Consider the following 12,130-nt stretch of genomic DNA (forward strand, 5'->3'; position numbering starts at 1 on the left):
AAATATATTTTCTATTATGTAGATGAACATAAAATATAATATTATATAATATACTTTAACGAGTGTTTATTTATAAATGTATATTCTATTAGGAACTTCGCATATTTTGATATGTTAAAAATAAAAGATATTGTGTAGACACCTATTATAACATTGCAGATAATATTATAGAATATTGTGTATATTTAATATTAAGCTATTGAGTAAATAATCAGTGGTAATTATTAATGTAGATCATTATTAAATTATTTCAACTTTAGACAAAATTAAACATCGATAAACCTAATTCATATGACAGCATAAATAAAATAATGAAATATAAATAATATAATATAATAATGCCATATATTTATTTAAATTAAAATGTACATAATAAATGAATAAGTATAATAAAATTATAATATAGTTTATCTATAAGTTTATCATATTATACAGATAAATTAGATGCGATATTATAAATTAAAAAAAAAAAAAAAACTAAAATTAGTGCTTAATCCAATTCTAGTTTTTTAAACGATCCTTCAAGCCCATGGGACGAATTAAATCGATTATTCTTATCGATCCGCTTATTTTCGTCTACACGGTTGAATTTCTCGTCGTCTTCAAAAAAACTCCCGTATGTCTTAAAACGTTCTAGTGATTTATCTATAAAATATTTAAAAAAAAATCGATTATTTGTACTTACTTTTTTATATTTATGGCCAAATACTGAGACAACGGACATTGTTTGTAAAAACTTTTATAAACCGTTTGTTGTGCATAAAATAATTATAATACCGACATGTAATTAATTTTTCTTTTCAATTAGCTCTTTGCATAATGTATATCCACATCGTCCACACAATACATTTTAAGTAAACATATATTTCAAAAAGTAAGCTTTTTAAAATGCGCATAGTATTTTTTTTCATGTTTGATCTTGTCTGTTATGCGTATGCATGAACTGCATGGATGATATAATAGGTAACAAATATTTAAGGCATAAAGGTACGGGAGTGGACTGTGGGAGTGTGATTAATTAACTATTACTTATTAGTGCCTGGAATTGAGCCCATTAATATTATATACATTTTTTTTAGTTAATAGTTATATCAATTCAATTTCTTTTTACATTTTATACAATTAGATAAATCAGAACAGTAGTTATAATACAAACTTGATTTAAACATCAAATTACATAATTAATAATTAGCTTAGCTCCATAGAATATTTATGAAGATGTAAAAGTTTCAACTATCAATTACATCACGCGGCGAACTATTTGTTATTATTACGCTTGAACACGCGATTGCCGATTGAATGGACGATAGTATAATTTTATTTTGTACTGAAGAGTAAATTGTATGTACCTACTACCTAGTACCATTGATTATTAATACTAGTAGTATTTATAATCAATGCTAGTACCTACGTAAGTTGAAGTATTACGTCGAAAGATTTGATCGTCTTGAACGCGTTTAATAAAATATGAAATTGTATTATTTATATAACAAGCATTACATGCGCGTCGCTTATCGGCAGTAGTGTAGTATTCAATTATTTCAATTTATAGAATTCTTCGAATTTAAAAACTAGTGGCAACATTATTACACAATTTTTGTCAATTATTATTTTTACAATCTTATAAGTTAATTTATGGTGTTTTATTATTATATATAATTTGTATTAAAATGTATGATCGAGGGCCCGGGAGGCGATTGCTCTCTCGTCTCCCTGACCAGCCTACCCCTGTATAGGTACCATGGTTATAAATATACCTTTTTGGGCTTCAAATGAAGGAGCTTTTCCACCCATATCGCTGGCAAAGTATTCTTTAGGAATAGATTTGTAAACAGTGTCCATGTCACTCGCTGGGTGTATCGAAATCTGCAATTAAAATTAGTAATTAGTAGATATTATTATCGTTTGACGTACACGTACTATTTCCTCGAAAACAATCGAGTTTTAGAGGACATAGCACTAAGGTTTTGTTATCTATGTCTGTCATACGCGAACATAAAAAAAGTGAATATTAAATATTATAATATTATATAATATTAATTATTATATATTTTATAGTAAATAATAATTGAAACGCGTGATTCTATTATAGAGCTTAACCATAACGTAGTATTTTTTATTATATTAAATGCATCTTACTACAGCAGGTATATATTAAATTGGTTTTGATAAACTTTTTTCAATTTTCAATGTCATAAACTCTAAAGAAAATTATATAGGATGACCGTAAAAATGTTAATTTTTTTAAATAAGTAAGTAATATCTAAGCGTATATACCTCTATAATCAAATTCCAATTATTAATGGATTTTCTATGATTAACGTCTGTGAAACAGACATAATAATAAACCCCTAGGATGATGTTTCATCTTACAAATTATAATTAAATCTTACCATCGAATACAAGTCTTTGTGCATTAATGGCTTTAAAAACATCATTAATTGGTTAGCCAACGATGGAGCATTTATCATGTATACTGCTGTTAAACGCATCGGCAAAGCCGTCTACAAAAATAACATTTTCAAATTAATCAAATAAACTATTTTCTGATTTACAAAAAATATCTCAAGAGCTTATATTTCGTATAAGAATATAAGAGTATTTAGAATATGGTATGTATCATGTTTAGATTTACCTACTACTTAAACGTGGGTTATACCGAGGTCGAATATGAGGTTTCATATGTTACCAATATGGAATATTACAATACAATTCACAATATTTAAGATATTTTTAAAAATAAGTTGACATTTCAAAATATTTCTGGAATCGTCCCGATACTCCAACCCACTCCTTTAACTTAAACTAATAGCATACCTAGGTACATGTTTTTAATATAATACTTAATTAATTCCAAGTCATTCTTTCTTTTTTTTTTATTATTTATTTTAAGTAATCTAAAATCTATGTAGTTTTGTACAATGAGTAGGTTTGATAAGCGACAGAAAATATAATTAACAGTGAGTCATACGATTAGAGAGGGTACTCAGTGTAACATCCAGCAAAATTCCAAGCCATATGTGACACCGGTCTGTCTGAACGTACACCCATGTCACACATATGTGACACGCCTCCGCGAACGTGTTAAGATTATATACTGTTAATTGTTATGTTATGTTGGGCAAAAAATATTGTTGAAAAAAAATATAATAAACAAGATAATATTTTATAATTATACATTTATACCTATTAGATAATAATGTGGTTGGTACTTAATTTATTATAGTATATAGGTAATATGCAAGTATCAATTAAATATAATTTAATATTTGAAGTTTGATTTATATCATTTTGGTTATGGTTGTTTATGTAGGTATGTTTACTTTAAAATTCATGATAATATTATGTAAATATTATAAAAGTGCCTAAATAATTTATTTTCTGTTATTTATATACAAAATTGTATAGTGTCCTGGATTAAAAGTAAGTACCAGATGTTCAGATGTAATGTTTAAGCATCCTACCTATTTACCTATATACAGGTATTATAATTATGCATTTTTACTCGAATTTATGTACAGTAAAATTATCATTATTTAATATTAATTTATATTTACTTGAACATATGTCAAGCATTTTTTCATCAGAGTCAAATTAGTCAATTTAGTCAAATGACCCATTGAGAATCCAGTCATATCCATTACGAATTTCCATTCAGGCGCCAGTGGATCCTCATCGATGCATATATCATACATTGCGAATACAAGTCGTATAGTATCTAACGTGTTAAAAAGGTTTGAGTTGAAGTCTCGTAGACGCGAAAATCCTGCTCGGGAGCCATCTGGTAGCAACGGCATTTTGTGAAAATAACTGCAATTATGAAAAGATACAATTCTGTTTTTGTTTTTTCAATCAACATACAAATGGAGACTAATAGCACTACAGTGGCTTAAGTTCTTACAATATGTTGAAAGTTTTCTCAAGTTCGGAAATCTTCCTATTGTCAAACATGTCGGAATTGTGAGTTCTCATGGTATAATATGCGTCTATCATTTTTTTCGTAGTTTCTAGGTTACATCTACAGCAGTTTAGAAATATCACCAATTGCTTGTCTGCATAAATATGGTACATTAATATTATTAAAATGTATTACCATATATTTAATTTTTAATTTTTTTGTTTATAAATTTATAGATTAAGTTAACGCAGTATTTCTGTTCGATATTGTTGATTAATAATAGGTATTTGATATTTATAATCAATATTAATCTTTTTTTTATTATTCGTTTAAGAACTAAAAACCTTTTCATTGCGATATTCATTAACACGATTTTTAATAATTTATCTGTATAAATTTGATTTAAATTAATAAGAGACGAAAATAAAGTATTTTATAAGCGATTATTATTATTTAGCACAAAGAGACAAAAATGATAATACAGAATATAATTTTTTATCGAAAAAAAAAATAAAGACTAACACTAATTGAAAAGAATGCTATAGCACTCTCCGTTAAATTTAGCCCTGATTTAAAATAATACACATTTTTAACTTGAATTTTGTATTCTGACGCAGTAGACTTTGATATTATTACCAGCTTAGAATTTTATTAAACCTTGTAAAATCTATTAAAAAAATTAGTTTTTACTTAAGTACTACGACCGATCTAATTTATTTAAAGTATGTAAACCGTTCTATGATTGAAATATAAATTTTTTAAACTGTTGATAAGATTTATATCATAATATATTCAATTTACAATGTATTATAGGTTATATTATTCTTAATTTACAAATAATAATACATACATTTTTCATAGGTTTGAATAATCGATCAATCACAGGCAATTTATAATTTTAAATTAAATTACAGATTTTTACAAGTTACGATTACCTGATATTTTTGGTAAATGAGGTTGCTTTGATAACCACTCCCTGATGATATCGACATTGTTACTACCGACTTTAGTAATTAGTTGTTCGTTATTCATATCAACTTCTTGTTTTGATTCAGAAGGCATTATAATGTTTCGACGGCGTGCGTTTAAATGTTCTATTTTACTTTCTATGACAGAGACAGACTAAATACTATTATATTAAATATATTGACAATTACGTTTATAAGTAGTGCATATATTAATACGATGAATTTGTTAATCTTATCTCTAAGAGTTTTTTGTTTCTTCTTTCTTCTATAGTGTTTATATAGTATAATGACTAATTGCCAAATGGGTACTATAAGAGATTACACATACGTTTTATATTAAATAAAATAAGTCATAAAAATATGAACTGTTATTGAAGTGGATGCATATGTGAATATATAAATATTAAAAGATTTAATTATATTATTAATTATTTGGTATTATGAAAAGTTAAATGTACAAATTTAGTTTGAAAATTTTAGAAATGTATTTATTTTTTTTGTAAATAAGTCAATAATTTATTATTATCTATTGGTTAATCAAATAAATATTGACTAATATAATTATATATTATTTATTATTAATTATTATAGTTTTTATTTTTGATAAGTTTTAGCTAAATTATGTGATTTTATTTATTATATAGTTACATTATATATATTTAATATCTACTTTAATTTAACTATAGACAAACAATTTAATCAATTATTACATCTTAAAATATTAGCAATTTGTTTAGACTCAAAACTATGTCTTCATTTTTTGGAGGTTTAACATAAGTTTTATAGATACCTCAATACTAACATAAATACAAGTAGCTACTATACATTAAATCAGCATGAGTTAGATGAATATATATACGCAATGTACCATACTTATATATAGTTATGTAAGTTTTTATAAGATACATTTGATTTGACATGAACTAAGTTAAAAAATTTAAGAAATATGTACTTATAGATCAGAATTATTTTATTATCTTAATATTTAACTAAGTAATTATTGAGATAAAAAAATAACTAATTTAAAAATCTGCAGTGATGTACTGATTGGCCAACAAATCAATTCGTCGACACACCATTATTTTGCCGACATCCGATATCTGACACACACATTATATTTAGTTCAGAATGAATTATTCTTAAAAGTATAATTTTTTTATTATGCATATGCATAATATTATTGATTTATATTAATATTATACATATTTTATTATTACTGCATAATCTGATGTTGCAATTTTGTGACACTTATATTCATTCTACCACTGTACACTATTGCAATCCTCTATTACAAGTAAAATATACCCGATTTAATAAAACCTGCAGATAATATTAATTAATAACATATATCGATTGTAATTATTTCGATTTTAAAGATACCTACTACGTAATAAATCTACCTGCATTTTGAATTTGATACTTTTTTTTAGATATTTTTCAATTCAAAACAATTTATCATAATTTTAAATATAATATATAGTCAATTTAATTTAATTGTTAATGAACCTATTTATCAAATATATACATGTATAATATATTCGTACAACAATACAACATATTATACATAATGCACATTTGATACATTTTTAGGAAGACTTTCTGGAGCTTGTATTATTTAGATTTTGAAATCGAACCATGTGTTTTGTATATAATTACGAGAATGTTATATAATTAAAATTTTCTAAACCATGTATAAAAAATAATATTATAATCATTACAGACATAACACAATGTGATTTATCAGAATCAATTTGACAGTCGAGTAAAAACAGACGATGTATAATTATCAGTTTGGGGGTGGATTCCCATTATCTATGCGAGAAACTACTGACTAATAATATGTGGATACATGATGCGCATGGTACTAACTATTAAAATATAATATTTCATCTGGCTCAGTTTAATTTGTGGTATAATATTGAACAAGTACCGCATATTTTGAGGCTTAACTGCATAATATGGAATTTATGTATATCAATTAAATTAATTTTTATTAAATATCAGTTATTCACCAAAATGCAAAAATACAGCAAGTGGTCCCTATTTATTTTGCTATTAATGTTATTTAATACTGTGAGCGGATTATACAGTAATCAGTAAGTACCTACACATCTACAATTTGTTATGTAATAATATATATATTTTATATAGGTAATATTAAAACGTAACAACTTTAATGGAAACAAGTTATATGCAATTGATGTAAAAAATATTTATTGTATTTAAATTAATTATTTTTTTTTAAAAAAAATGCAATTTAGACCACGATTTAGGTCTGAGAATGGTCATTTATACATCGAAAGTGCTACAAATCACAATATTTCATTGAGTACAAAAGGTCAAGGATACATAAATGTGAATAATGAAAACTTACTTCATGTTATTGGATTGGTATAAAAATTTATTCGCAATATTTACATTTAGATTATATTTATTATTTTTTATCTATGTATTAATTAGGCTAAAGAAGCTTGGGATGTAGTTGAATCGTTCCGGTTAAATGATTTACCTACATTTTCGGATGCGATAAAAAATGTAGTACCCATGATCGATGGTCCAAAGGGTTTAATCAGTCGGGTCACGGCACTGGAAATGCAAATGTTAAATACGACATCAATAACATTGCCTTCTAATAAGAGAGTAAGATTATTTATATAATATGTTTGATGAATTATTATAAACGCAATATTGTATAATTGTGTAATTATTGTGTTAATATAGAAAGGTGAGACGACTTTAAATGGAGCTAGACTTTCAGTTAGAGTAAGTCCCAAAATAAAATTCGATTTGTAAAAAAATTAAATAATCTTAGTATAATTTTTAATTTTAGCTTACTAATTTGGAAAAAAAAGTCACCAATCTCGTAAACCTTTTATCTATAAGTGAATGCTTGAGTAATCCCTGTCAGAACGGTGGCACGTGTATAGATCTATACAATGGATTTCAATGTAATTGTCCAAATAATTGGCAGGTCAGTATTAAGATATAAAGTAATATTTATTCATACATTTATGTGTTTTAATAATAATAATAAAAAAAATCTTTAGGTTTAACATTTAGATCTATAATCACTATAATAATATAATAATTAATACAAATATATTATGAAAATTATCCGAGCTATACCGTATTTAGCATACAATATATAAATTAAAAACCTCCCTCCACCGTTGAAGAATCCCGGATACATGCCTAAATTATTTTTATATTTCTACACTTCAATAGTGATTTCATAAACGGTAATTCAATAACCGCTAGTGGATCAGGACGATTAAACCACCTCTTTTTAACAGGCCTACTTTAAATACATAGCTTATAACAGTTATAACTAAATTGCTCCGTGTGTAACCCGCTTTAATATTCTCTTGTATTCAATGATTTCTTATAATAATTATTTCTTGATGTTTGAACACTAATAAGTGATAGGTTATCAATATTACTAAAGTTGAAATGTAATTTTATTTATACAAAATTAAAAAAAAAAATAGTTTTCAAATTTGTCTAAAAATGACATAACATTGTGAATTTTAAACAGTAATAGTAGTGTGGTTCAAACCCCATAAATTGGTCTTCATCTTTCGATCACGCCGCTGCTTACGCTAGTACATGTACCTATCCTTATCTCTTGAGTATATTTTCACCGACTAGATTTAATATTTATTATTTATAAATTTATAATTATATTTGGGTATAAATTATTAATACAAAATTTCTGTGATTGTTCATTATTTAAACTAGTATACACCACGTAGACTATAATATAAGAAAATTTCGAAAAAATATTGAAAATATGACTGATGAATATTTTATATATTACAGGGTAGATTGTGCGAATTGGACGTAGACGAATGTGTACGATTCATGTACACGGATTTAGGGTGTCAAAACGGTGCAGAATGCAAGAACACGCCGGGAAGTTACGAGTGCGTGTGCGCGGCGAACTGGTTCGGTTTGCACTGTACGAAAAGGAAGAACGATTGCAACGGTGCAATGGCGTCTGAACTCTGCGGCAACGGCGTGTGTATTAATCAACCGTCGATGGTTGGCTACACGTGCATTTGCAATCAGGTCGGTGTCACCGGCACGGACGAATGTTCGAAATCATCGTGTTCACACTATCGTATTTTTGTATTTCATTAAAGGGTTGGACTACGGACGGAGGACCAAGTCCAGCCTGTACGAAAGACGTGGACGAATGCAAGGATAACAAGCACACGTGCTCGGCAAACCCACCGGTCGAGTGCAGGAACACCAGAGGATCGTTTACTTGCGGAAATTGTCCTACAGGTGACTACACTTTAGTTATTATTTATGTACATATATGTTATAGCGATTTAAGTGAAAAAATCGATCATCGTAAACACTAACCGGGTATTGTATAAGATGTAAGAAATATTCAAGTGATATAAATTAAAAATATTTATTTATTTTCCATATAGACTAGTCTTTGTAATAGAATGCTAAAATTGGTGTGGGTTAATTTCATAAACACTAATAATCAACACATAAAACTCTGTATATAATATAAAATAATGAATCATATTATTTTTAACTTATATTACACTTCAAAAATCGAAAATTAAAAATCAAAGGTTCTAAATAATTTTATAAGTTAATTAAGAAATATATTGAATTTTTAAAGTGTATGGTGTGAAAATACTTGTTGTGCCAATATCTGTAAATAATGTTATAGGCATAACGATAACTATTTCGTGTTTTATATAAAACTCATTTATTGATTGGGCTTGGGAATCGTGGTAGAAGAGAACAGGAGCTAAGTAGCAAATATAAAAATTCAACAAAGGATGCAAATATGTTATGTTTAAACTTTGATTAAGCACAACCTAAGGTAAACAGCAATATTATTATAGTAGAAATCAGTTTAAATTTTGCAATGAGCAGACTTTTATGACTTCATGTTATCATTCAGAAAAGTAGCTAGGCTGTTTTCAAATTTAAGTGGCTAAAGTTAACCGCTACACTTGTGTCAAAAAAGCGACACAAGGAGAGATGAATATGTGAAATTGCCGGAGTCGTATGTAATTGTAACTTTAATTGGCAACGCATGTAAAAATAAATGAGTATTTAAATATAAACCTAATATTTGTATATTTACTAAGCTACTAGCAGTATATAAGCATAATATTATACATTGTTCACACGACACTATCAGTACTGACCATTGCATACAATGTCTAGTCTATGTAAATAATTATCCATATGGCATACCTATGGTTTGAAAAACTCTAACATAGTACACAGCTTCCAGTCAGTGTTTACAATGATCATTTTTATACTTGAACCGTAGCATATTTATATGTATACATATTACATATACAGTTTAAACGTACACAATATACGTATTGAAAATTCATGTTATATAATGTCGTGATCTGTACATGTTTATAAGGTTACGAAGGAGATGGTTTTGTGTGTACAGACGTCAACGAGTGTTTAATAAATAACGGTGGTTGCAGTTTGAATCCTAGAGTTCAGTGCGTTAACACTAGAGTACGTGAAAATTATATTGATATTAAATTTAAGCTTAAGAGGACGCCATACACGCATGTGTTGTCTCTGTCTTACTAATGTATATCATAACAAATTCTGTTCAACAAAACACATTTTGTGATGTTAGCTTTAGTATTAGAGTAAATTTACTTATTATAAAATTTAAAGGTAAGAATATTATCTAGAAAATTACATATGCTTTTATTGATATTATCATTTTAAACTTTTAAAGTTATAATATTTTACATATCTATAACTCACTTTCAAATGATAATATCAAGAAAAGCATATGTAATTTTCTAGATAATATTTCTACCTTTAAATTGTATAATAAGTAAATTTACTCTAATACTAAAGCTAACATCACAAAATGTGTTTTGCTAAACGCAAATCTGTTATGATGTACATTAGTAAGACAGAGACAACACATGCAGTTAGGCGTCCTCTTAAAAATTAATCGTCGATTGTTAGCTACATAGTGGATACTTTGCTAATGTTTTTTTAATAAATGCATTACAGCGGATATTATTTTAAACACGATTAAAATATTAAGAAAATCTTAAAGACACCTCATTTATTATTTCTTCCTTCTTTATATTATTTTAATTAATTTAACTATAAAAATATTTCTAAGAAATCTTTCGACGGCGAATAAACCAATTTTTTTAAATTTGATATGTACTGTTACGTATATATTAAAGTTTATTGAATATACTTGTATAATGTTTGATATTTTCTATTCAAAATGTGATGAGAAGACGATTAATAATTTTCAGCTCTTCTCAGGATAATTACTTTAAAAATATTTTTGCAAAATGTTATTATTTGTGATACTACTCAAGGGTTCGTTCAAATGTAAGCCGTGTCCACCTGGTTATAGTGGCGATGGGTTTAACTGTGTCTATATATCCGGAGGAGTTTGTGCGATAGACAACGGAGGGTGTCATCCAAATGCCGAGTGCACTGGTAAACAAAACAAAAAATATGTTTTTATTTTTAAGTCATTTATAATATTATGTTATTTTATTTAGTTTATGCTGAAACAACAATTCAGTGTACATGTCGGCAAGGGTATATTGGCAATGGAGTCGGAATTAATGGATGCATTAAAAACAATAGAACAGTAATAGATCCTTGCATGAATTATCCTTGTGGTCTACATGGTGAATGCCTTTCAAGTTCAAATAATACGTATTTATGTCTTTGTGATACGGGTTATACAGGTGATATTTGGTTGATAAAGATATTAATAGTAATTAGTATAAGTATAATAATAATTTCGAGACGATTTTCATTCATTATAGGAATAACATGCAATATGCATGTAGAAAGAGGGTGTTCAGAAAATCCATGCCAAAACGGACAATGTGTCTCTGGATCTGTAAACGGTGATTTTACTTGTATCTGCCCTAGTGGGTATTTTGGACAGTTTTGTGAATCATTTTTAGAAAGTAAGTGTATATTTAACATGTATTATAAAAAACATTTTGCGTTCAAACATTTTTTAATGTTGAGATATTTTGAAGCTTGTGGTGGTTATTTTGACACCTTCAATGGAACTCTACAGTATCCCGTGTCAAATACATCATCAACGTATCAGAGTAACTCAAATTGTGTGTGGACGATTGATGTTAATTCATCTCGTGTTATTAATATATCTTTTGTTTGGATTGATATTGAAAAAACGAATGATTGCTCTTTCGACTACGTCGAGGTAAACAATATTTATTAATTTTTATAATATAATACTCAT

At 27.0% G+C, this 12,130-nt stretch overlaps 2 protein-coding genes across 2 annotated transcripts in view; one reads left to right on the forward strand and one right to left on the reverse strand.

Annotated features, from left to right (window-relative positions):
• Positions 1-328: 328 nt before the first annotated feature.
• LOC132922564 (uncharacterized) lies at positions 329-5,039 on the reverse strand. Its single transcript, XM_060986138.1, has 6 exons — positions 4,834-5,039; positions 3,902-4,052; positions 3,558-3,810; positions 2,394-2,504; positions 1,758-1,866; positions 329-645 (listed from the first exon to the last, which is right to left on the reverse strand). Exons 1-6 carry the CDS (start codon positions 4,958-4,960, stop codon positions 491-493), a joined length of 906 nt encoding a protein of 301 aa, XP_060842121.1. The 5' UTR covers positions 4,961-5,039; the 3' UTR covers positions 329-490.
• A 1,691-nt stretch (positions 5,040-6,730) lies between these two features.
• LOC132922604 (cubilin) overlaps positions 6,731-12,130 on the forward strand; it is a 30,670-nt gene continuing 25,270 nt past the window's right edge. Inside the window, exons 1-12 of the mRNA XM_060986195.1 lie at positions 6,731-6,962; positions 7,128-7,257; positions 7,327-7,506; positions 7,588-7,629; positions 7,697-7,837; positions 8,686-8,934; positions 9,009-9,153; positions 10,277-10,377; positions 11,220-11,343; positions 11,409-11,600; positions 11,682-11,828; positions 11,904-12,091. Of these exons, the coding sequence (XP_060842178.1) occupies positions 6,883-6,962; positions 7,128-7,257; positions 7,327-7,506; positions 7,588-7,629; positions 7,697-7,837; positions 8,686-8,934; positions 9,009-9,153; positions 10,277-10,377; positions 11,220-11,343; positions 11,409-11,600; positions 11,682-11,828; positions 11,904-12,091 (1,719 nt within the window). The 5' untranslated portion in view covers positions 6,731-6,882. The remainder of the gene's footprint in view (positions 6,963-7,127; positions 7,258-7,326; positions 7,507-7,587; positions 7,630-7,696; positions 7,838-8,685; positions 8,935-9,008; positions 9,154-10,276; positions 10,378-11,219; positions 11,344-11,408; positions 11,601-11,681; positions 11,829-11,903; positions 12,092-12,130) is intronic.

The sequence above is a fragment of the Rhopalosiphum padi genome, chromosome 2, assembly GCF_020882245.1.
Source record: "Rhopalosiphum padi isolate XX-2018 chromosome 2, ASM2088224v1, whole genome shotgun sequence".
In the NCBI taxonomy this organism is placed as follows: Eukaryota; Metazoa; Arthropoda; class Insecta; order Hemiptera; family Aphididae; genus Rhopalosiphum; species Rhopalosiphum padi.

What these genes read in the sequence shown, in the direction of transcription:
- LOC132922564 (XM_060986138.1), bottom strand. Translation starts at nt 4,960, where the DNA reads ATGCCTTCTGAATCAAAACAAGAAGTTGATATGAATAACGAACAACTA. An exon ending in GAGAAAACTTTCAACATATT is followed by an intron (nt 3,811 to 3,901) that starts GTAAGAACTTAA and finishes TCATAATTGCAG; the next exon opens with TTATTTTCACAAAATGCCGT. An exon ending in AATGCTTGACATATGTTCAA is followed by an intron (nt 2,505 to 3,557) that starts GTAAATATAAAT and finishes TTATTTTTGTAG; the next exon opens with ACGGCTTTGCCGATGCGTTT.